Source organism: Bos mutus, chromosome 12 (genome assembly GCF_027580195.1).
Source record: "Bos mutus isolate GX-2022 chromosome 12, NWIPB_WYAK_1.1, whole genome shotgun sequence".
In the NCBI taxonomy this organism is placed as follows: domain Eukaryota; kingdom Metazoa; phylum Chordata; class Mammalia; order Artiodactyla; family Bovidae; genus Bos; species Bos mutus.
The window spans coordinates 25,473,872-25,500,117 of record NC_091628.1 but is presented as its reverse complement, the minus strand read 5'-3'; the positions used below and the strand labels follow the sequence as shown (position 1 = coordinate 25,500,117).

The following is a 26,246-nucleotide window of genomic DNA, read 5'->3' as shown; positions in this document are numbered from 1 at the left end:
TTGTGTTTGCTTCAATCAGTTTGCTAATTCCAAGGCATATGGTGTATAGTGAAAAACACAGTTATTTTATAATTTAATGCAATTGGCTGCTCTAAGAGATACTGTGACATTTGAAATGTCATCACCTCGAAGCGAATTTAACGGGAACCAGGTGGACAGGTTGCTGGCACCTGGATGCTTTTATGGCACACCTTCATAAAAGCACTGCCCTAAGTAAGAACACATCCGAAGTGTAGCTATTTAGCTTGGGATCATATAACAGATGGAGAACATATCACACTTTTTGAAGTAAGTGAGAAAGCTGACATAACAGTTCTAACCACATTTTACCAAGATGTATCTGATGACTATGTGATAAAAAAGTTCATTTCAAATATAAACGGTATGAGTTACTCCTGCCATTTGTATTCATATTATTGGTGTTACTCAGGTGGGGTCCACACCAAATAAGGATTACAGAAATATCCAATCGATCCGACTGATGTAAGCAAGGGAGAAAAATTTCACAAGATAACTTTAGCTCGGTCTTGATAATTGTATTATTAACATTTCACATTTTGTCTTGGGATATGGTTATTACTCTGGTAATTTTTTTTTTTTGAAAATGGCAATATAATATTTAAACATCAACTGGATTAATTTTATAAAGGAAACACAACCAACAAATAGTTAACAAACTCTTATAATTGTCTTGGTGATCCTGACTTGAGGTCTGTAGAATCTCTAAAGATGACCTCATGTAGCAAAATTAATTCATAATCTTGGTGTAGAGAGCTTGAGACCCAAGGGACTGTGTGTGCAAACAGAAAAATCATACATTTACTTTGCAAGTGGGTAAAGAACAATAAGTTGATGACATCAATATGCAATAATTAATAAGGCTCTATTACTTGAAACAAGGCACAAAAGAAATTTCTTTTCCCAAATTCCTTTGTCTGCATTCTCCATAGAATGTTTAAACCTAACGTTTATGGCACAGGCAACCTGTGCATAACTCAGAATGAACAGTGAAACATATAAAAGCTTGTTATAAACAAAGTTTTTAAAAGACTATAGAACTGGTATTCATGAAATTGGTTTACTTAGAGGAAGAGAAAAAGAAAATGAGAATATTGACATTAAATCCATGACAGCGAAACCACGGGAGCCAAGATATCAAAAGTAAATGTATTTAGTTATGACTCTGTCAGGCATTCTGCTCTGCCTCTACTACTTCCTTCTCCCAAAGAAGGAAGCTAGTCACTACTTTTTCAGGCATGTGCTCCATTATATTTTAAACTTTATATTCAGAAAGTAAAGCACAATTTGGAATTTTATAAATTTGTAAAGTGAAAATGGGACTTCCCTAGTGGTTCAGACGGTAAAGTGTCTGCCTATAACGCGGGAGACCTGAGTTCGATCCCTGGGTTGGGAAGATCCTCTGGAGAAGGCAATGGCACCCCACTCCAGTACTCTTGCCTGGAAAATCCCATGGACGGAGGAGCCTGGTGGCCTACAGTCCATGGGATCACAAAGAGTTGGACATGACTGAGTGACTTCACTTTCACTTTCAAACATTCCTTCCAGTTGTACCCATTACTGTTTTCAGCATCCACTATATTTGGTGTCCATGGAAATAATAAAGAGAACCAATTAAAGCAAATTATACTTTCAAAGTTAAAATGAACCTAGTAAAAGTGTGTTAGATTTAAAACTTATATAGAATTTCAGACTTCTATAATAATTTTAATGTAAATAATTTTTTTCCAACTAGAATATCATATTATGAATGAAATAGATTATTGGTTTTAATTCTATATTAAAGTTGGGCAATCAAGTATTTTATTATATATTTATTATAGTTATTTGATTTTTATATTATATAAACATATAATAAAACATTATATATTTATTTATAATAAATACATAATCTCATTTGGTGCTTTTAAAATAACTTTCACACACACATGTACCTATATACACATACACATTCTTCCCCCTGCAAATTAGGCAACCTTGGGAAAAATGCCTTCATGCCTAGGAGAAAGTATATTTAAAATTTCTTTTTTTTTTCAAGAGAAACAGTTGCCAATTTGTTTGATACATTCACTCTTAAGGCAAACCTGAGAGGAAAGGAATGATTTTACTAAACCCAAGTAAACCAGAGTTCTTTGCCAGATAGTCTTATTTCACTGTTAACTGTCCGTATCTGATACTTTGGATGTCACGCGCTCTCACTCTGCAGTCTCTTAAGTCTCACCTACCGATGCTAATCACGTCACCAAACACCATAAATACGATAATGAAGGTAAACCTTACTCCACACAGTCATTTCATTTTCAGTGTCTACTTACCAAGTTTTCTGAAAGAAAGTCACTGAACAACACAGGCAGTTTTTCCTGTTTATTATGCAGTTATTCTAAGGGTAAGCGTTAACAACATTGAGAGGAATAACATGGTCCAGTGTGAAACACGAAGTACAACATTGTACAATGAAACCACAGCACAGTGATGGAGCTTTCAAAACCGGGGAGCTCAATGAAACCTTTCAGCATTTCACTCTATAAAACCCTGCTGATGGCCTCAACGGACGAAGTTTTAAAACCTGTTGCTGTTTAAAACATTTTAACACCAAATGCTCTTTTTTAAGAGAATACATATCCAGGCAACTCAAAATGTAAGCAGGAAATATATCAACCTCTTTATAAAAATTTTATCCAAATTTGCAACATTCATAGTATATTTTGAAGTTAAATGTTCTGAGAATAAACTTGATTCCTTGCTTGTTGATGAATATAAACTCAAAGAAAAATCACAAGAAAATTAAATTTCATAGTTCTTTGTCTATGACCTTTCAGATACCTTCTACCCTAGCTTCAAAACCATTTTGTGGCCATATATAATATAAACACCCATGTATTACATGCATCATTTATACTATCTTGGAATTTATCCATCATCTTTACTAAAACGAACCACATTTTAAAGACACTATATATCATGCACCCTGAAAAATTATAGCTAGGGCCTCAGATTTCCTATCTTTTCCACATGCGTTACAGGTACAAAATTACAAGTATTTTTCAGCTGACAGTATAACAAACTGCATCAGGCAACTGGTATATTGAATTCAATATATCTCTAATTTTCACACTACACCTCTGTGGGATACTGTTGTTACTGACATGCACAATTAGAGATGCTAATCAGGCTAATGCAAATATGCATAAATAGACAATGTATGCATATATAGTGTATTCACTCAGTTAACAGTTTCAAGTGTGCATATATTTATATAGATATATACACACATGGCAAGTATAGTAAGGTTACTACTGAAAATACATCAACAGTTTTGAATCATGTTTGAAAGAACATACAGACCTGCCTTATAGGTTATCTGGCTTTGTTATAAAACTTAGTTCAAATCAAATATAGTTTGGATTTTCTTCTGTTCATGTTTCAGTACAATACTCAGCTACTCACAACCCTATAAATCAGCTTTTTTAATGAATATTGATTGACAATTGCCACAAATCATACACATTAGAGAAACATCAGTGATAGTATATAATCACTTTAATAGTTGACTATCAAGTCACAACAATATAAGCATTAATGAATGCTTATATTTAATAGTTAATAAAACACTGAATTTGTCTGAATTTGAAATTTTTTGTTTGTTTATCTGGTTTCCAAATTGTTTAAATCAGTACATCTGTCTATTATTTGGAACCATTTTGCCATGCTAGTTTAGCAAACTACCTTTGAACTTAAACATGCCCCAATTAATATGTCATGTGTAATGATTTATGACACAAAGGTTTTACATACAATTCCACAAGAGCCAGTAACTTACAAGGCTGTGTCACAAATACCATACTTTACTATTCATGGTCTATAAATATACACAATACTTACATAAGCACACCCATTTACACACTGACCCTTGCAAATTTATATGAATGCCTACACACCTGGGTAGATACATGCCACATATGAAAAATTTGGTAGTTCAATAGCTAAAATGTATGGAATTATTTTTCAAGGATATTATTCTATATATTAATTTGTTTTAAGAAATGTGGTTTTTAGATTTCATTGTTTTTAAATGAAAAAAAAAATCATGTATAGATTTACATTGGATGTAACCAAAACCTCTGCTGGTTAACACAGGGAACCCACATGGCAATTGAATGCTGGTTCAAAATATTTTTAGAAGATACTTGATTTTTTAAAATATTTAGATGAGCCAATTTAAGAACACAGGGGTGTGTGTAAATGGGTGGACCTGAAACTTCTTAAAAGTCTACGACAGTATGAAGACATGGAAATTTCTGCCCCATCCCACCCCCACCTAATTAAGCAAGACAAAGAAGAAATAAACCATGTGGCTTTCAGAACCAGTCTTTTGAGTTCACAATGAAGTTTATACTTGATAAATGATTAGGATTTGCCTTTCTAAATGCTAAAAGCAGGAGTATATTTATTACATTGTTCTCTATGATGACTAAAGGAAAAAAAATAAGTGCAAATGAAAAAAAGTATCAAACTGTTACCTAGAGCGCAGTGTCTTCACAGAACATTTCAGGTTTACCATAAGGACAAAATGCATTGCTTTTCCTGGAGGTCTCTTCTGCCCAGGAGAACAATTTAAAAATTCAGTGTCTAATATTCTAAAAAGAATTCTGTAAGTAAGTAAATCTTAAGTGCCTATAAATCATCAATTCAGTTCCACCAAAAAAACTGAAAACATCTAGTTTGATGCTAAGGATTTTTTCATATATATTTCTGTTTTAGTATAATGGAATTATGCTCTGCACAGAAAGAGATCTCAAAGTCTATAAATGGTGTGCTGTTTCAATCTCTGAGGGATTTTAGTTTCAAAAAGTAAATGATATATATTGCCTCTGAACAGTCCTTTAATAAAAGTCATATGTTCAAAAGATTAAATGCTGTGGAATAGCATTTCCCTCAGAACCGCTTGAATGGAAAGTTGGCCATGATATCTATCGGCAATTAGCACAAGTCCAGTTCCTTTTTGCCGTGTCTAAACAAAGCCCTGGGCTTCATATCAGTTGGCGATATCTGCCACTTACCCAGAACAAATAGCGTTTATTGGACCTCTCTAAGCAGTAGCTGTCCAAAAGATTGACAGTTCAGGGAAGTTAAAATTACTAGAATTTATTTTTGTTCTGGACTATCTGACCCCCACCAGATTTAAGGTAACTGTTCCATTGCTTTCTTTGCATTTTTGACAGTTCAGTCAAATACATACTAATCTTTTATGGACTCAACTGTATTAAGTAATGCATTTTACGAAGACATAACTAGAACAGACACCAGCACAGGCAACCTCACAGATGTTTACTGTTTCAGCTAAAACAAAGCAGTCTTTTGATCTCAGCAGGAGTCTCTGTTCACAATTTCTATTGGAAACAGTTTTAAAACCTGAAGTCTGGAACAGGTATTATTATGAACTGTTCTTTCAAGATGGAATGGTTCGGCTTGCGGTTCTCAAATAACCTGCCAGAGAAGTGTCTTTCTCTCCAACAGACAGGATAATAAGGCACTAATTATTACAAGGCTAAATTTTCAAATGCTGTTAGGTTGCCTGGACTTTTTAAAAAATATTCTTCTTCTTATGGTTGGAATATTTTATTCACTTGGAAAGTGAGATAGTAGCATATGTAACTATAAACCAGATGGTAAAATTTGATAGTTGAGCAATTTATCAAGGAGATAAATTGATAACATTTAAAACATTATATGACAACTGAATTTCTCTCCATCTTGAATCAAACATTTTGTTTTTAAATTCAATTTTCAAGTAAAATTTTTTGGGGAAAAAAACAAGTACAAACCTCCAAATGGCATCATTCATTGTGAATTTATCACCTACTGAGATATTTCAAGCCTGTGAAATAGCAAAACCATGCTACACAAGTCTTAAATCGTTAGTGTCTGAACTAGTAAAACTAAATGATCACTAGGGCATGGCTTAACTACAACAGACCATACACATTAAATTCATTCTTAACATTCAGCTTTAAAAATAAATGTTTTATGTTTAAGCAAAGCTGACTATAATTTTTAAATAGAGGACTAGGAAAGCAGAATTAGTAGGTTAATGCTTAACAATGGGTTATAATCATAGACTTAGTTTAACACGAAGGAGTTTTGCATATGAAAATTTCCAAAATACCAGTAAGATCCAGAATGTATCCAAATAGAGATTTGGCTATTTGGGACCTGATTTATATAGTACTGTTTAAGAGAATTTTTGCTTTTCAAATTGGTTTTTTGGAAGAAGTCCAGACACATTTTTTTTAGGTCTGTATGTTTAAAAAAAAAAATTTCATAACTTCAGCCTTTATACATTTGAAAAATTGCATACATGATTGTAAGGAGGAATTATATATTTTATAGTAATGCCATTAAACAAGTTCTTCATGTTTAATCTATGCTTATGCTGTTTTCAATGAAAGATAAGTATAAAGAGTAAAATTTACTTTTAACAACAAAAATAAAGTTCCTAATGCTTAATGTAAGTCTTCACGAGTTGTATATTTCACATGACAGTTTCTCCTCATATGTTAATCCACATATGAGGAGTATGATAAGTAGCTCTGAATATTGTCTAGGAAGAAAAAGAACTCTAATCGAATACTTGTATTAATTTGCAATAAAAGTACTTTAAAAATCAGCAATCCAAATTTTATGAAGACTATATAACTTTAGGAGAAAATGTCTGCTTAGTGCCATTTTAACCTGCTTGGCCAGAAAATTTGCACAGAAAGGTACAGAAAAATTGTATCTACATGTCTACTTCTGATTAAAAAGAAAACCCCATCTAAAGAAATTATGACTCTGTCTTGCTACACCATTAGTTTGTTCTGACACTAAGATCGGGCCCATATATGAAATTCATCTAGAGCCAGGTCTGGCACAAAAGCCTCACCAATTGAGCCCATTTGTGTTCAGTCTCCTCAATCAAATTAATCAAATCTCCTCAATAGGAAAAAAAAAATAATCTCCTTCAAGGATTAATATGAAATGCCTGGATATTTCCTTTTATATGATTTGGGGTTTATCATTTCAAGGTATGCAAAACTCTTTTGTGTATTTCGCTGTTAGACTTTTGCTTAGGAAACGTGAAACCTTCACCCAACCACAAACCATATACACTGCTCCATTGTCTCTTTTACACTGAGTCTCCTACTGAATCCAAATCATCCGAAGAGAGGGGGCGATACAGGTCCTGTAAGACGAAGGGCGGTACAGATTTGTTTACTTGGGTTTCTTAGGTGCCCTGTGGCTCTCTCAGGAGTGGAGCAACACCGAATGGGCATCCTTGGTTTCTAACGTCATTAGACCTTCTAAAGTCACCACATTTGGATAAGAGGAAAGATCACAGCTGAGAAGCCATCTAAACAGATGCAAAGGATGCTATTTTGCCTTCTTGGCTTGAGCTGCTCATGAGCTTTTGCTTTCCTTTGTGCGCAGTTGAGTTCTACAGCCCGAGGCCTGTCAGTGCCACCCTGCTACTATGTGTCAAGGCAATTCTTCCTCAAACACTTCCATCCCATTCTGGGAAGAAGAGGAACATGCTTACCTCACACAATAATTGATTAGGAGCCCCAGCGGGCACTCAGCAAATTCCGGTCCCATAGCAGCAACCCAAAGGTTGCATTTGTGTGCTGCATACACCCAATAAACACTGCGTTTTCAAAACAATATGTTTGGAAGACAGAAAGAATGCGAACTTGACCTCCTCGCTCCCTTCCCAAAGTTCTTCCTGGTTACCCAAAAGCTCACCCGTCACCTCCCCTCTTCTTCCCTCCGCCTCCTTCTGCTACAAGATCCTTCTGTTTGGTCGCCAGGCAACCAGCTCATATCTGCAGAGAGTGTCTAGAATCCTGGCTTCCTTTCTAATTTGAACCACCCACTCCTCACATCATCTGACTGATCAGATAATCTACAAAAGTCAGCCATGTGGGAGTATAATGGGGAGCTTCATTCGACCTACGCAATGTAACACGTTTCTTCCTGATGTATTAAGGAATGAGACCCCAGAAAGTTCATGGATAGAAGAGATCCTCCAGGATCTGCTTCTGTGACCAAACACTTCTAGACAGCAAATTTAAATGACAGTGTTTAGGAAAAATAGGACAGTTACTCGGTACACTGCCATCGGGGTTTTCATCAAGAAAAGTATCTGGCGTGCAGATTCCTATTGTATAGGACTATTCTAAAATATGGAAGGAGGTAACAAAATGTAATTTTAAGGGAAGGAAAAAAAGCTGATTAAACCATCGTAAATGATATAAATAAAAATATAGGTTTTTTTAATTTGTGAAAAAGCAGTCAATGTCTCAACAATCCTTAAAAAAAAAGCAACTTACATTCCTGTGTTTCAAAATGAGGTAGGAAGTGTGAGTGTGTGAGAATGTGTGTGTGAGTGTGTGAGAGTGTGTGTGTGAGTGTGTGAGAGTGTGTGTGTGAGTGTGTGTGTTGGCGAGAGAAGCAGCCAACTCATTCTCCTGGCCATGTTGCTAGGCAACACAGAAGGAAAAATAGAAGTAGCTACTGTTTTCCAATTTGCAATAAAAAGAGTTATATTTATTCTTTGAAGTGTCTTCTTTTAGCACTTGCCATCTTTCACTTATTTCAGTATTTCCTGCATAGGAGTACAGCCAACCATTTGAGAAGAATATTAACCAAATTTGAAACAGGATTGGTTTTTAGGGATATTCTAGGCTCATTTTAACTGGGAGGGATTATTTGATGTAGTTGCCTCCACACCAAGATGAAAGCGCCTCTCACTAAAGCAGCTGGGAATGTTTCTACTCGTTGACATGGTACATGGATGGAGGATGTTCATTTATGGCCTAAATTCAAAAGCCTGGAAACTAAACCATCTCTAAACTATCTCGTGCTCTGCTCACAACATGTGATTAATAACTGTTTTCAGATGATGATAAACCTTTGTCTCCTTAAAACAAATGGGATTGTTTTTTCCCTCTCAAGTACAGGGCTGGCATTGGTAGCTTAAACGACAAAATGAAGACTCTCTAAGAGGACCATCCCTTATAATCACTTTCCAAGCGCTGGCAGTGTTAATTACATAAGCCACCGGCCACACAGCTGCTCGGAGCTGGATGGAAATTTTCTGCCTCAGTTGGACACAGTTGTAGTGAAGTAGGGAATACAGAGGGAAGAAGCAGCACATTCTAACCTCATTTGCCAACAAATGGACAACTGTGCCAAGCGTTTTATGTCCCCAAGATGGAAGTCTCCTCCATATAGCCAGCAGGAGAGACGCTCAGGTTGCTGGCAGGGAGTCTCAAACACTCTAATCTAACCTCGACAGCTAAGTACGAGCTGAATCCCGAATCTAATGTAATTAGTCCAGAGGATGACGAGAGATTTCAATGCCAGGTATACTCTCCAGAGTATACACTTCAAAAGAGAGACTGTTCTATGCGAGAGGGCCCCATCTGACCTATTGTTTTTTAAATTAGAAGTTTACTTTTATTTTATTTTTTGGCCTTGCTGTGGGGCATACAGGATCTTAGTTCCCCAGCCAGGCATTGAACCCGTGCTCTCTGCATTGGGTGCATGGAGTCTTAACCACTGGGCCACCAGGAAAGTAAGTCCCTATCCTATTTCTAATGGCTTGCCCCTATGGACGGGGGCCTTGCTGGGGAACATTTATGAGAAAAGAACCACTCATTACCCCTTCCTCCACTCAACCACAGACATCTGGGAGATTAAGTGAATCTGGACCTTTCTTCTTCTAGTAGGTCACTAATGATCTCTATACTTTAAAATGCCAAATTCTGTGACCAAGAAGAAAGCAGAGGTATTGCACTCAGATGGAATTGGAGTAATGATAACGTTTTCTATCTGGAAAGAGTCTTTTGTTTTGTTTTTTTGACTGGGGCCTGAAGAGGACCACAGACTTACCTACGATAACACAGCCATTTAGTAGAGGAACTGGTGCCCAGCTCCAGGCCTCACTGCATCATCTAAACAAGGCAGACCTGACATTAAGAGGGCCAGCGGAGCAGGATGATACAACCTGCTATGTTGGCGGGCCAGGCTCCAAACAGATTAGGGGTTGACTCAGGTCCCCTGCCCACCACTTTAGAGGGTGTGTGAACACAACCTTGGCAGGAGGCTTGCAAAGGGGTGCTTCCCTCTCGGAGGCAGTGTAAATGTATGCAACGTAGAAGTCTCATTTTAAAGCACACAGGACAAGAGACCAAATTCAAGAATCCAGGTTTGAGTTCAAAACTTGTCAAGGAGCACTCACTTATTAAAATGTTCAGGGAACAGCATCCTCAGAGCTCCTATGAGCACACATCCCTCCCCACTCGCCTGTGAAATCAGGACACTGAAAGGCCCCCTGTTGCCTCCACTGTACCATCTGCCTCCTCCGCATCCCACTACTTTTATTCTTGCCTTGATCCTACTGGAAAATTAAATCAGGTTGTGAGCGGATCCAAACAGCAGCTCTCCCATCCAGAAAGAAGAGCTAACCCCCAGCCTCTCCCTTAGCAATGGGGAAACTAACACCATTTCCAGTAGCTTTTGACTCTGATCTCCAAACTCAATCAACATCTCCATTATTACACAAGAAGCTACAAGAAACATGCAGGTCGTGATGAAAGAGAAGGTGCTCAGTGTGGGTTTCATTCACAAAAACACAGGTCACACGTACGCATCTGTGCAGCACAGACCCTCAGTGGCTCTGGATCACCATCCTCTGCCATAAAGCAAGTCCCGCCAGGGCCCGCCTACCCTTCAAACCAGGCACTTTCCCTTCTTAAGGAAGGCTGGTGACCAGCGATCAGGCCTCCAGTGAAAATCCTTACAGCCCAGGAAGTTTACAAACCAGTGCCATTAAAATCTTTGTGTGTTCCCGACAAAAAGAGAAAGGTGTTTAAAAGTGAAGCAGCAACTGTCTGTTCTTGGAATGAAGATCAGGACAATTTTTACTGGGAAACTTAAGGTCCCAAGTCCTAGCTAAGAGAAACCAGAGCCAAAACCAGCAACCCACTGTCGGTCACCTCCTGCCCTCACCTGGTTCTTCCTTAGAGACAAGCAGCCCTAACTCGAGAGGGCTATTTGCTGGCACTGTGCCATCTGCACCAAGACGCGGACAGGTCTTAAACGAGGAGCTTGCTTATTCTCTTACCCTCTGCTTCCGCAGGCTTCCGGGGCTGGTGGGTGACGGGCTGGGAGACTTGCCCGAGCGCGGAGTAGAGAGCTGACTACCCGGGGTTCCATTAACTGGAAGCACAGAGAATCACAGACAGAAAAAAAATGGCTTATTAAATAATTCTCCTGACGAATCAGCTTCACAGAGCAACAAACAATTAAAAAGGGGCATTTGCTAAAATTCCAGACACCTTTTTATCTACGGTCCTGAACACTAGCTTCAGGGAGAAACTTTCTTCAGAAATTCACTTGTTTTGTGAATCCTGTGTTAAATATAGCAGCAGGTTACATAGAAAAAAAAAAAAAAAGTACTTCGCACAACTTTTCTGATGATTTATTAATGATGCTTTTAACTGTGTCCACAGAGATCTTAGGCATGTGGTTCTGAGACATTTTTCAATGGAATTCATGCTTAATAGTTTAGCTTCCTAGTACAAGCCAGTGGAAGTAAGTATTAGCACAGCTCATAAGCAATATTCCCAGTGACCTGTGAAAGCAGACTGCTGTCTTTTTAAGAGTTAAGAACTCAATTCAAGTTAAGTTCCTGCATCCACTTGTGCCCTGTACACCCCAGCCTAACTGGGAAGGACCTGACTCCAGCAGGACGAAGTAATTGGCACAGACACTCAGAAACTCCTCACAGTTAGTTTGTCCTGCTGTTGAAGAGAAAACTGGTTTTTTTTTTTTTTTCCTTTTAAACAGGTTTAAATCACCAGAATCAACCTGTCTCTCAAGACTGCTACACATTATCCCTAGACTGAGTCAAAGTCACAGAACTCAAGTAAGTCATCCTTTTCTCTTTGTAGCAGTCCTCTAAACTGACAAAACACTTAAAAGACATGACTCTACAAAGATGTATCGAGTCGCCACTATTCCGCCTATAAAAATGTCAACTTTTCTTTTGTTACATGTTTTACATCCACAGCCCAGGAAGTCGGGTTAGCAGGGAGAGGCACACATTCTCCAGGGTGCAACATCAACATTTTTCCATGAGGGAGAGAGCGATCATGCATTTAACTTACCTTCTATGAGTTCTAACATGGACACAGTCTCAGTGGCTAACCTGACAAGAGCAAGAGCGAGATCCCTTCTCAGCACTAAACCCAGCACCGCGGAGGGAGGAGGAGGGAAGCGGCTGGATTAGTTAAGGATGGCTAAGGCTGCTCCCAGAGCAGGCTGAATGAGAGGCAGGATTCATCAGCAGATGCCTTTCCTGCGTAAGGCTGACGTCTTCCAGGCAGCAGTGGGAGGTGCGGGTTCTGTCTTAGGCTACATCAAAGGTGTCAATTAAGCCTCATGCCAACGCGGAACCACCACAACCCCCACCGCACCACGGACTCCCGGAAGCTGAGTCCTTTCAGGGTGCTCCACGCTGAATCATAACCAAGTGCCTCTGGGGGCAAGAGCCCCCAGTGACTCATATGAAAATCACAATGACAAGACCTCTTCCGAAGCCTGGTGACTCTCCGGGAACAAGGGGTAATAAGTCCACCCTCAGAAAATTCAGTGGCGAGGTGCATGTTTATTGATTTTTCACACGCGATGTTTGCACCAAAGCTCAGGCCCATGCGTGTGGGAAGTTCCTTGTTTTGTCATCTTCTCCAAAGACCTTTAACAAATGTCACAGAACTCATGCTGTACTAATTTGTGTTTTGCCTTTGAAATTTATTTGGTGACTCCATTTAAAACACACCCAACCACACACTTTTTTTTTTTTTTTTTTACAGATTGAAGTAGGAAGCCCTGAGAATGCTTTGATCTGTGTGCCTTCTCTGGTCCTGTCTTTGTTGAATGAGCCTGCTGCCTAGGCCTCCTGGCACGGCCCTGCCCAGCCAGTGACTCTAACAGGAAGGGGTCTGAAACAGGCAAGGACTCAGGAACTGTGGGCAGAGGCAGAATCTACAGCTAATAAGGCAGGAGATCCCCTAGGGTTGACTGGAAAACAGGCTCTGGAAATATCATCTTTGCCCACATTCTACATCACTGTACATCTTTACATCACCCCTACTCAGACTCGGAAAAAAATGAGCAAATGGGAAAGCAAACACAGTACTCACATTTTTTACTTTTGGGACTCTAATCTCAGCCAGTGGAACATTAAAAAAAAAAAACAAAAAACGATAAAGTGCATGCCCAGTAGAACTGTCTTAGGAATAGTCAGCTTAAAACAGCAAAACAAAACAACAACAAAAATGTGCATCTACTAAGTACTCACTATTCATGCATCTCAGCTTATCGAAGACTTATTTTCCATGGACTAGTTAATACACTTAAACCTTTTATATATACACACATATATGTATATATGGGGCTTCCCAGGTGGCTCAGTGGTAAAGAATCCACCTGCCAATGTAGGATGGCATCCATCTGTGGGTCGGGATGATCCCCTGGAGGAGGGCACAGCAACCCACTCCAGTATTCTTGCCTGGGAAATCTCATGGACAGAGGAGCCCACTGGGCTATAGTCCATGGGGTCACAAAGAGCTGGACACCACTGAGCAACTGAGCATGCATGCACCTATTGTCTATTTGCGCGCGTGCACACACATACACACACACACACAGTATTATCTCACTGAACTCTCAGGGTAACTCTGTGAGGCAAGCAGCGTTACTTTACAGATGCGGAGGCATAAAGATGATAACTTGACCAGTGAATACAGGGTGGAACTGAAATCTGTGTACTCTTTACCCCCACCTTCCCCTACAACACCAGCCTTCTAACCTGAAGGAAAACTACACAACTCAACGCGAAATCACAACAAAGTATTCTGAGAGGGGGAGCACTGGGGGTTGCTCTTGACCCCCAGTCACCCATGGGGTCAAGACTAGCCTACAACCTATACAGAGAGGGTAGCAGGTAGTGAAGTCATATCCTAAGTGTTAGTAGCAGTTGGCCAGGTAAGTAAGGTAAGCCTTGCTCCAAGGCAAGAGGACCACCTGTTTCACGGCTGGACATGGAGGAGGGAGCAAGCATGGCACTTTGAAGGGGCCTCAACAGGTGAGCACAGCAGCAAGTGGAGTCCGGAAGGAAGGACCTTATGAATGCGGATGGAGGAGGTGGCAGGGGTCACATAATGCAGGGTTTTGAAATTCAAGTTAAGGAGTCTGGTTTTTATCCAAAGCACCATGAAAAGCTATTGAATGATTTTAAGCTGGAACCCAGGGGATCAGATCTGCATTTTAATAAGCTCCGAAGAGCTCTTAAGCTGTCAAGAATGGATGAGAGGGGAACAGTAACAAGAACAGGACATCCCTTAGTCAAATGTCCAAGTGGGAGAGACTGAGGCACATTTAAGGGTCTTGTGGTCAAAGAGATGGGGTGGCTTTATCTTGGGTAGTGCACTGGAGGTGGAGGGAAAAAGAAACATTTCAGAGAGATTTAAAAAGTAAAAACAACAGGACATGGTAATCAGTTGGTAAAAAGGATTAAGGCTAGAGGATTAAAGTGCAAGTCCCTCAGTCATGCCCAACTCTTTGCGACCCCATGGACTTAGCCCGCCAGGCTCCTCTGTCCATGGAATTCTCCAAGGCAAGTCTCCTGGAGTGGGTAGCCATTCACATTTCCAGGGGATCTTCCCAACCCAGGCAACAAACCCAGGTCTCCAGTCTGCAGACAGATTTTTTATTGTCTGAGCCACCAGGGAAGAGACTTAAGACTCAACATTAAAAAAAACTAAGATCATGGCATCTGATCCATCACTTCATGGCAAACAGAAGGGAAACAAGTGGAAGCAGTGACAGATTTTATTTTCTTGGGCTCCCAAATCACTGCCGACAGTGACTGTAGCCATGAAATTAAAAGACACTCCTTGAAAGAAAAGCTATGACAAACCTAGCCAGCATATTAAAAAGCAGAGACACCACTTTGCTGACAAAGGCCCATATTAATCAAAGCTATTGGTTTTTCCAGTAGTCATGTACAGATGTGAGAGCTGGACCAGAAAGAAGCTGAGTGCCAAAGAATTGATGTTTTTGAACTGTGGTGCTGGAGAAGACTCTTGAGAGTCCCTTGGACAGCAAGAAGATCAAACCAGTCAATCCTAAAGGAAATCAGCCCTGAATATTCACTGGAAGGACTGATGCTGAATCTGAAGCTCCAATATTTGGCCACCTGATGCGAAGAGCTGACTCACTGGAAAAGACCTTGATGCTGGGAAAGATTGAGGGCAGGAGGAGAAGGCAGTGGCAGAGGATGAGATGATTAGACAGCATCACTGACTCAATGTACATAAATTTGAGCAAACTTCGGGAGATAGTAAAGGACAAGAGAGCCCAGTGTGCTGCAGTCCGTGGGGTTGCAAAGAGCTGGACAAGACTTAGAGACTGAACAACAACAAGGCTAGAAGAAGAGAGAGTTTGGACATATTGAACTGAAGCATCATTGTATGTATCTTTTTTTTTTTTTCAATAATGTTTTATTTTTTTTTTTTTTTAATTTTATTTTATTTTTAAAATTTACATAATTGTATTCGTTTTGCCAAATATCAAAATGAATCCGCCACAGGTATACATGTGTTCCCCATCCTGAACCCTCCTCCCTCCTCCCTCCCCATACCATCCCTCTGGGTCGTCCCAGTGCACTAGCCCCAAGCATCCAGTATCGTGCATCGAACCTGGACTGGCATCTCGTTTCATACATGATATTTTACATGTTTCAATGCCATTCTCCCAAATCTTTCCACCCTCTCCCTCTCCCCCAGAGTCCATAAGACTGTTCAATACATCAGTGTCTCTTTTGCTGTCTCGTACACAGGGTTATTGTTACCATCTTTCTAAATTCCATATATATGCGTTATTATACTGTATTGGTGTTTTTCCTTCTGGCTTACTTCACTCTGTATAATAGGCTCCAGTTTCATCCACCTCATTAGAACTGATTCAAATGTTTTTTTTTTTTTAATGGCTGAGTAATACTCCATTGTGTATATGTACCACTGCTTTCTTATCCATTCATCTGCTGATGGACATCTAGGTTGCTTCCATGTCCTGGCTATTATAAACAGTGCTGCGATGAACATTGGGATACACGTGTCTCTTTCCCTTCTGGTTTCCTCAGTGTGTATGCCCAGCAGTGGGATTGCTGGATCATAAGGCAGTTCTATTTCCAGTTTTTTAAGGAATCTCCACACTGTTCTCCATAGTGGCTGTACTAGTTTGCATTCCCACCAACAGTGTAAGAGGGTATCTTGATATACATGGCCGGCATAAAAAAGAGAAAAAAAGAAAAAATTTGTATTGCAAATTGGTGTCATTTTTGCAGTTTGCTATGAGGAAACTGAGGTTCAGAGAGGTAACCTGTGGAAAGACAAGCAGCTGGAAGGTGGGAGAGCTAGAAATGAGTCTCATTCAGTCCTACTCAAAGAGCTGCATACTCTTCCCATGAGTGGCCAGCTCATCAGAACATGTCCAGGCATATCGCTCTGTCTGCGGAGCTGAGGATGTATAGGCTTCTTTCTCACTGGGGCACGAATCTGCCTCCTTTATTTATAGCCACTGGGCTCATGGCTTCTACTTGTCTTGCCATCTCTCAGGAGAAATGAAGTTCAAGTGCCAAACAAGTCATTGACGGTCAAACATTTTTGGAACACAATCTGCTTGTAAATTGGGAACGACCTATATTGTTAAGGTCAGAGTTCTGTAGAGACTCTTCCTCTTGGCCACTTAAAAAGCACCATCAACTTCTTAAATTGGTTTTTGACCTCCAGAAAACATCATACTCCTCATCCTGCTGGGATAAGTAATTTTGTTTCATAAGTAAGGTTGACACATGTATTGAGTCCCATTGTTTTTTAATCCTGTACTACCAGAAATCCCTGAGTGCCAATAAAAAAGGGTTTTCTCACTTATCTAACAGAACTCATTAAAAGTCAACTAACAAATGGTATTACAGAGGCCTTTATTAAACAATTCTTTTATTTTGAATGGGAAAAACCCAATTTCATATGGTTGTTTCTAAATGGCCAAGCAGGCCCAACAATTAGTTATTTCAGTTGGAAGTCACTAACATCTGAATTACTAAAGGACCCATCAGATCCATTGCCTTAGATCCAGCTCTGGTTTCCTTTGCTCACATCTGTCTGGATACAATTAAATGCTGTATGCTTTGTTCTGATTCTTACCTCCTGAATGAGAAGTGAAATAACTTCTAGGCTGGATTATTCTCATATTCTGTGATGATCAATTTCATAACTAGCCATCAAAGAGCTGTAGAAGAAATCATGGGGCTGACTTCTACCATCTTCAGTCCATCCCCTCTCGGGGGCACCTGAGCCTCGCAAGGACACAGCAGCCTGAACTGGACCCAGACCATGACTCCTCATGAACGATCCGACCTCACCTCTTCATTATCAAAGATCGATGATCCTACTCTCCCTCATTGGAGCCATGAATTCAGGATTCTATAATCCACTGTTCAGTACATGCAGCTTTCACTTAACACATGCCTGACTCTGTCTAATGGTCCCTGTTCTCCCCAAACTTACAATTAAATATGAAATTTACTAAAAATAATCTAGAATCAGGAAATACTTGGCTTACTTGTTCAAATTCATTGCTCCTTTTAAATGACTTTAAACTCATGTGTGTTTGAATTTAGCAAACCCTTTGTAAACTTAAAGGATTTTTTCCCTTTACAGTTTCATTAGTAAAAGGCTCAGACAGCAAGTGAAAACCAAATGCTTGAATGTCTCAAACTGGTCTGGAAGCTAGAACAATCTCCATGCAAGACCATCTCATTACAAGGTGACTAACCTTTTGGACCTGAAAAGCTATCTTGCTGTTTCACTATCTTCTTTTTGAACTAAGGTGGCTCATTTATTAATATTTATGCCGCTGCACTTGCAGGCATGGGAGGAGGGAACATGTTTGCACGCATGTGAGTCCATCTATCCGTCTGTGTGTTCAGGGGGTGGTGATTCAGGCAGGCTTCCCGGGAGATCTGGCTGCTTGCCTTAGACTTTCCCTCACTCCCTGATCATGGAGGAGGCTGTAGATACTCTAAAATATGTTTTCCCAGCCCTTGTCCATTGCCTGCCACATTATCGAGAAAGAAAAAGAGAAGGAAAAAGCAGATGGAGTCAACCTAGGCAAAGACAAAACAGACAAGTGTCTGATGGGTGGGAGAACTCTTGAGAAAAATGCTTTTTCCTTGTTTCATCTTCATAGGTGCTGACTTCATAGATAAATTGGAACCCTGATTTTCACAATCTGTCTGCATTTTCTTAAACAGGGACAGTAGATCCTATTCAGAGGGACTATCTTATTGGGTCAGGAAGATCCCCTGTAGGAGGGCATGGCAACCCACTCCAGCATTCTTTCCTGGAGAATCCCATGGACAGAGGAGCGTTGTGGGCTACAGACCGTGGGTTACAAAGAGTTGGACATGACTGAGCGACTAACACTTTCACCTTATTGGGACGGTCCAGTAGTTAAGACTCTGCACTTCCACTGGAGGGAGCATGGGTTCTATCTCTGGTCAGGGAACTAAGACACCCCACACGACTGGGGACTAAGATCACACATATCATGGGGCATGCCCCCCCACAAAAGACAAAAGGACTGTCTTATCTGCTGTGGACAGTGGCAAGGCAGGAGGTCAACAGAAACAGAGGGGTTGGAAAGAGGAACATGGCTCTGTGAATTACAAATGGGGCCTTGAACCTCAGGAGACAGGTCAATTGAAAAGATCCCATTGTTCCTCAATTCACTCATGCAGTCAACATTTACTCAGTAGTGACCATGAACTTGAAGGCACTGTGCTGCTGCTGCTGCTAAGTCGCTTCAGTCGTGTCCGACTCTGTGCGACCCCACAGACGGCAGCCCACCAGGCTCCCCCGTCCCTGGGATTCTCCAGGCAAGAACACTGGAGTGGGTTGCCATTTCCTTCTCCAATGCATGAAGGTGAAAAGTCAAAGTGAAGTCGCTCAGTCGTGTCAGACTCTTTGCGACTCCATGGACTGCACCCTACCAGGCTCCTCCACCCATGGGATTTTCCAGGCAAGAGTACTGGAGTGGGGTGCCATTGCCTTCTCCCGAAGGCACTGTAGGATGCATTAAAGAACTCCTGCCCTCAGAAACCCTGATTTGGTCAGGTGACACCTGTCTCCTATAGCCTGGGAGCCAAATCAACTGTCCCAGGATGGGGGAGGAGGGGTAGACCCTCACAGAGGTCAGCTGGGCCAAACTGGGCATGCGCACTTTTGACCAGAAGTGATAGAGCAAAGGCTTCTAGAAAGTGGCAGGAATAAAGGTGGAAGAGCTCCAGGGGTTCCTGGTGGAAATTTAAATTGGTTTCCAGGCTAGAACACAAGTCCAGAGGAGACATGAGAGATACAGCTGGAAAGGAAGACTGTGGCAACCCAAGACAGTTCTTCATCCTAGAATAAAGAGTTCAGAATTGATTTAGCGGACGGTAAGTAATGGCAACAGGCTTCCCAGGTGGTGCCAGTGGTAAGGAACCCGTCTGCCAGTGCAGGAGACGTAAGCAAGTGGAGGTCTGATCCCTGGCTCGGGAAGATCCCCTGGAGGAGGGCATGGCAACCCACTCCAGAATTCTTGCCTGGAGAATCCCATGGACAGAGGAGCCTGGCTGGCTGCAGTCCATAGGGTTGCAAAGAGTCGGACACGACTGAAGCGACTTCACACACACACACAAGTAACCGGAACAGTCTAACATCAGCGGCCAGGACAGAGGTGAGGAGCAGAGGTCAGAGGCAGGGAGGGGGCCAGCGAGCTGCTCCTGCAGCTGCGAGAAACTGGAGTCCTAGGACAGCAAAGCAGGGGCTGAGAACCCTGGTGACAAACCGAAGGTGGACGAGGAGGAGAAAAGGAGCCAAAGATGCTTTCAAGGTGAAAGGAAAGAGATCTGGAATTTCACAAGACAGCGTCATTTGGAATGCTGATTCAAAATGATGAACATGTGTCAGCGGGGATTGCAGAAGAGGCTGGTCATTCTGAAGGAATGAGGTGATTAAAGGCACCACCAGGGATCAGCGTGGTGAAGGGCTCTGGGTGCTTAGTCCCCACCCTACCAAGTACTGCAGGGCGGCCTCCCCTTGGAGTAAAGCGCGGGAGTCCGCCCCCGGGGGCAGTCCCGGAATGACCCCCAGGACAAAGTGCCTGCTGAAAGGGACTTTCCACAGGTCACCAGTGGTGTCCTTACTGCCGAATCCTGCGTTCCCTTCAGTCTTCAACTCTACTTGCCCTCATGTTAACATTTCTGGCCTCTTCCTCCATCTTGAACCTTTCTGCCCCCTCTGACTTCCGTTCATGCGCACTTACCGTGCCCTCGCCTTTCCTAATGTGCTTTTTTTAACATCGAAGGATAGCTGGTTTACAGTATTGCGTTCGTTTCTGCAGTGCACCAGCGTGAGTCAGCTGTGTGTGTGCATATGCCCCCTCCCTCGTGAGCCTCCCTCCCACCCCCCACCCCACCCCTCTGGGTCATCACAGAGCACCGAGCTGGGCTCCCTGTGCAATGCAGCAGCTTCCCACCAGCTAGCTATTTTGCACGTGTGAGTGTATATATATGTCAGCACTACTTTCTCAATTCATCCCACCCTCCCTTCTCCCCCGAGCCCGGTGCCCACGAGTCTGTTCTTCAAGTCTGCGTCTCTGCTCCTGCCCTGGAAATAGGTTCATCTCTACCATTTTTCTAGATTCCACATATATGCGTTAATATAAGGTACTTGTTTTTCTCTTTCTGACTTCACTCATGTCCTCTGATGTACCCTTATAACTGCACATGTTCCTGCAGTTCCAATCTCTCCTTGGGTTGAGGGGAGGTGCATTTTACATTTCCATTATTTAAATCACTACTGTATGTCAGTGTCTCCCCAGTACATACACAGAAAGCTCAAATCTGACTTCCACACCGTTCCTTCCTACCTGCCTACTGGTGCTTCTGGAGCATCTCACGTGGACGTGGCTACAACAGGACCCATCCCTCATCAATGGGCAAATCACCTCTGATCCCCTTCTCTTTGTCTGGCCTCACATCCAGTTAAATTCTTAGTTTTATTTACCTTTTGAAGTTTCCCACATTTTATAAGATTTTTTTTTTAATGTAAACCATTCTTAAAATCTTTTATTGAATTTGTTACAATATTGCTTCTGTTTTATGTTTGCTTTGTGGCCACAAGGCATGTGGGATCTCAGCTCCCCAACCAGGGACTGAACCTGCACCCCCTGAACATTGGAAGGCAAAGGCCTAACCACTGGACCACCAGGGAAGGCCTGTCCCCCATTTTAAAAACTGTTTAAATTCTGTCCTAACAGTTCTTTCCTAGGTGGCTTCACAGAGCCTTCCTGGCCCTCGGTCCTTTCTGTGTGGCCATCCTTTCTACCCCTGTGCCATTGTATATAAATTCAGATAAATAACTAAACATGGCCTTACTAAAAGTCACCTTTTACCCCTAATACACACCACACTGTTCTCATGGCACAATGCATGGCGCAATCTCAGCATAACCAGCTGGGCTACCACCATCTTCTCCTCTCCTAGAATTTTATCATCCATTTCTACTGGACTAGTAACTGCTCCCTAAACGTGCCATATGTTTCCGTGCTTTTGTGCCTTAACTCTCACTGTTTTCTCAGGTGCTGATGCCCTCTGGGCTCTTCTTATCCTGGCAAGATCCGTCAAGTCCCAATTTATAAGTCCTTTTGTCTGACCCTATTAATGAGATGTAGCCCCATGTAGCCCCATAAGTAGCATATGTGTTTGTCTCCCAACTTGAAGATAAGAATTGCGGTTTAATCACATTTGTATCCCTACAACCTAATACATGCCTGGAACACCGTTGATGTCCTGGTTATATTTAATTAACATGGAGCAGTAGTGGTGAGGATTTATTAAAGCAGTTGCCATAGGGTCCTGCCCCCACAGAGAGTGTGTCAAGATAATGGTTCAAAGTTTCAAGGGGTATCTTTGGAAATACTTACCTGCTGAGCAGGGCGGTGCGGGGGGTGGGGGGTGGGTGGGCAGTGGTTGATAAGTGCAGGGAAGGAGAATGGAAGGGGGATTCAGCTGTATAGGCAATAGAAAATTCTAAAAACACAGGGAATGAGTCATCAGCCCTCTGGATTTGCTTGCTGCATTTTGTTTTCAACGATTCTCTTGGAATGCCAAAGCAGAAAAGATCCTCTATAGAATGTATATGTCTGAAATCTCTGCACTAAAGGAAAAAGACAGCTAAAAATTAATAGCTAGCCATCTGCCTTTGATGGTGCTTGCTATAAGTTTTAAAAATTGACAAATTGGACCAGTATGCTGATTAAAATTCTCTTTGCTTCCCCAGCTTTGATCCTTATCTGCATATGTTGCATAAAATATTTTATATAACTATAAAAAAGTAAAATTTGACTAGCATAAATAAAAAAGACTTGAGGATTTCCAAAGTCACATTAAAGTGAGTTTTAAGCCTGAGAAATATAAGATAATGCTTCCTTCGTGGTAGAAGCTCATCAACTAAGGCATCCGGCTTTTCCTTCTTTTAAATGTTCACTCCCGCATCTCTCACATCACTGGTCCCTGGCGGGTTTCAGTGCACACTGAATGAATGAATGTCTTAGACTATAAGCTTCTGGAGGGCAAGAAAGTGCATCAGTTTATGCTTGAATTGATGAGCATAAGCATCCGCTGGGGACTCAGTTATGTTTGTTATGGCTTCTAAACAGAGGCAGTCACTATATAACAAAGAAAAATGGCCATCCACCTAACTGGGAATAAAACTCTAAAACAAACAAAATTCTCAAAGTTCTTATAAGGGATCTAAGAGGTCAAAAGTTTGAAATCTCTAAGTTTTTAAGGAGGACTGCAGCAATGATGATTCAAGATAGGTAAACATGGCTTTCTTCTACTTTTAACATGAAGAAAACAAAATAAAACGAAAGCTTATGAATGAATGCATAAAATACTCTTATTTGGAGACAGACTTTGTTATAATTTCCCCATGCAGATAAAGGAATTGACCAGAAATTCACCTTTAAAATTACACATGTTGTGAAATGTCTATGTTCCAAAGAGACACATGAATAAAACTTCAATCCACATGAAACTCTCTTTATGATGCTCTTACATATTCCTGTTTCTTTAAGAAGTAACTAAAACCAGTTTTTGCCATTTCTTTTTTTAATTAATTAATGTTTGGCTGTGGCAGGTCTTCACTGCTGCACACCAGCTTTCTCTAGCTGGGGCAAGTAGGGGCTACTCTAGTTGCGGGCTCGGGTTTTTCACCGTGGTATGCGGGCTTCTCGCTGCAGTGGCTTTTCTTGTTGGGCAGCACGCGGTCTAGAGTGCACAGACCTATCGGGCTATAGGCACAACCACAGGGCTCAGTAGCTGTGGTGCATGGGTTTAGTTTCCCTGAAGCATGTGGGGTCTTTCTGGACCAGGGATTGAACGCATGTCCCCTGCATCGGCAGGCGATTCTTAACCACTGGACTACTGGAGAAGCTTACCCCGTTTCTTAATGATACCTCATTCAGTGTTTCAGCACACAATTGTCTAGGGACTCCTTATTCTTGTTTAGACTTCTGGTTCCTTTTTCTCCAGCTCCAATTTGCCTTCTTTGGACCCTTTCTGTTATGGAGACTAATAATAATTCTACAGCTCTGTGAATTACGCTATGTGTAAATTATTTAGGGGGCTTAACCTGTGTGCTTCTTGACCGGAGGGACTATTTCTTTCATCTCGGCATTATTAGTGTCTAGCAAGCGCTCGACACTAGCAGGGTTGAACTTGATATTTCTGAATGTGTAAATGAACACCTTACATTAATAAATCACCTCTAACTTCTCCTAGTCTCAAGAAGAGGAATGAGTAAGGAACAAAGAAAAGATTTACTGAGGAGTCTCATTCTTGTTCTAACATTTGACTTACAAAAGAAAGTTTCTGTCTACTACTGGCAACCATCATGAAGTTGGAGTGAATCATTTCACCCCCTGGAATGCCCCTGCCTGGGACTAACACTTAGGCTTCTATTGCAAAGGGTTATGATGTTGTAAATCTCAATCTTAAACTAGGTACTGCATCAGTTATTTCCTGAAGATCAAAATTTTAATAAGCAGAGGTGAAGAAACAGGTATCAAGAATGGCCAGCCTGCTGTGTCCAGAGCACTGGAAGCCCCAGTTACCTGTTCTGAGCAGACATATTAGCCCTGTGACTCTGGGCCAAGCAGTTCCCCCAGCCCTGGCCCTGCTTCCTCATTTAAAAGATACAGTATATATTGTATAACAAAGAATAATGTCTTGTCTTGCTTGTTGTTGGGAAAGGAAAATAAAGAGATTAAAGTTCTATGTTAACTCTGATGTTTCATTTAAATGTAAAGCCCAGGGCTTCCTTGGTGGTCCAGTGGTTAAGATTTGGCTTACCACTGCAGGAGACATGAGTTTGATCCCTGGTCCAGAAAGATCCCACATGCCGCAGAGCAACTAAGCCAGTGAATTGCAACTATTGAAGCCTGCGCGCCTAGAGTCCCTTTTCCGCAACAAGAGAGAAGCCTGCACAACGCAGCAGAGAGTAGGCTCCCCTACCCCCGACAACTAGAGAAAACCCTCACACAGCAACGAAGACCCAGTGCGACTATAGATAAATAAATACTTCAAAAGTGGTAAAGAGATCATTAAAAAACTTCTTAAAAGTAAATGCAAAGTCAACAAAACAATCACAGATAACATGGGGACCTACAAATCTCAACTTCATGCAATGCTTCGATCTCTGTATCAGGCAGGAAGGTGAACACTGGAAGCAGAAATTTTAAAACTGAAGGAGAAACCAGTTCAAACTTTAGGTGAATGTGTAAGGAGCAAAAACAAAACTTCCTCAATGTTACAAAGTCAGGTTCATGGTGGAAGGGGGCTGTGGGGGACATCAATGTTCCAGGCGTATGAAAGGGAAGTTATTCACATTCCAGTCCTATAATTTATGAAAAACACTATACAGGCTATTTTAAGAAAGTTCAGATGCAGTCAATACAGAGATAATTCACTGCTCCCTTCCGCGTTTTCAAGAGAAACTTGAGTAGAGGCAGGAGTCTCAGGCTAGTTCAGTGGAGGGGACCAAGGGAGCCGATCCCCTGACATCCAGCAAGAACACCTGCCCTCAAAAGACATGGAGACACCACTGAACCTTCTAAACCCTGGGCTTAGGTCCTGGGAAAAGGGGTCCCTGAAGCAAGCCATGCATTTGCGACTGGGTGTTGCTGCTCTATAAACCCTCTCAAATAAGAATCATCCAGAGGAAGGTGGGAAGATTTGGTAGCAAGTCAGAATCAAGAGACAGTCATCACATATTATAAGCTCTTATATAACCAGGAAATGATTGTATGGCATATCTTCTAAATCAAAAAGCAGAGAGTTGAAAACTATATGCATAAAAGGTTTATATTAAAACGTGATACGTACTTTTTAATTACTTTTGACCTAGAAGTTTAAAGATACCTTGAATGAAGTGTTAATTTTTCAAGAATACATTGATTTTAGGATGGATTGGATTATGCTTTCTGAATAGAAATGATAATTCCCTGGCATGGTGTACCTACCACATATTCCAGGTGATTTCTGGTCAAATCAACCAGGTTTTCACTGGTGGAAAAGGGATCCAGAGAAACAGCAGAAAATAGAAATGCTTGTTCGAAGCAACCTATCGATTTTGAGGTAATGTATCCTATGCATTTTAAACTTCTAAAGAGAATGGTTCCAAACGCTGGCAGAGACAAATTCAAATACATCTAATACATTTGCCTATCTCCATTTTTGAGTTTCTAGAATTACTTTTGGTAAATGATATAGTCATCTTTATTTATAAGATCATAATTAAATACATTTATAAGATTTATATAATCTTAAGAGATGCTGAATAGTGAGTCTGTGACCAGTTAATTCCAAAGTGAAACAATTTCCTGTATTCATAATTATCTTTTTAAGATTAGAATGATGGTTCTTTTTTTTTTTTTCTTAACTGAAATTTTAGATTCCTTTTTTGAAATAAAGTAGGCTCTTCATTATTTACAAGCTTATTTTTCTCTGAGTTGGAAAA

At 41.1% G+C, this 26,246-nt stretch overlaps 1 protein-coding gene across 2 annotated transcripts in view; it reads right to left on the bottom strand.

Moving 5' to 3' along the window:
* DCLK1 (doublecortin like kinase 1) overlaps positions 1 to 26,246 on the bottom strand; it is a 352,622-nt gene that overhangs the window by 74,474 nt on the left and 251,902 nt on the right. Inside the window, exons 6-7 of one of the 2 annotated variants that reach the window (XM_070380419.1) lie at positions 11,183 to 11,277; positions 2,370 to 7,240 (exon numbers count right to left, since the gene is read on the bottom strand). In XM_070380419.1, coding sequence (XP_070236520.1) covers positions 7,184 to 7,240; positions 11,183 to 11,277 — 152 coding nt within the window. In that variant the 3' untranslated portion in view covers positions 2,370 to 7,183. Of the gene's footprint in view, positions 1 to 2,369; positions 7,241 to 11,182; positions 11,278 to 26,246 lie in introns of those variants that run through there. The other variant, XM_070380418.1, reaches the window with a different exon arrangement.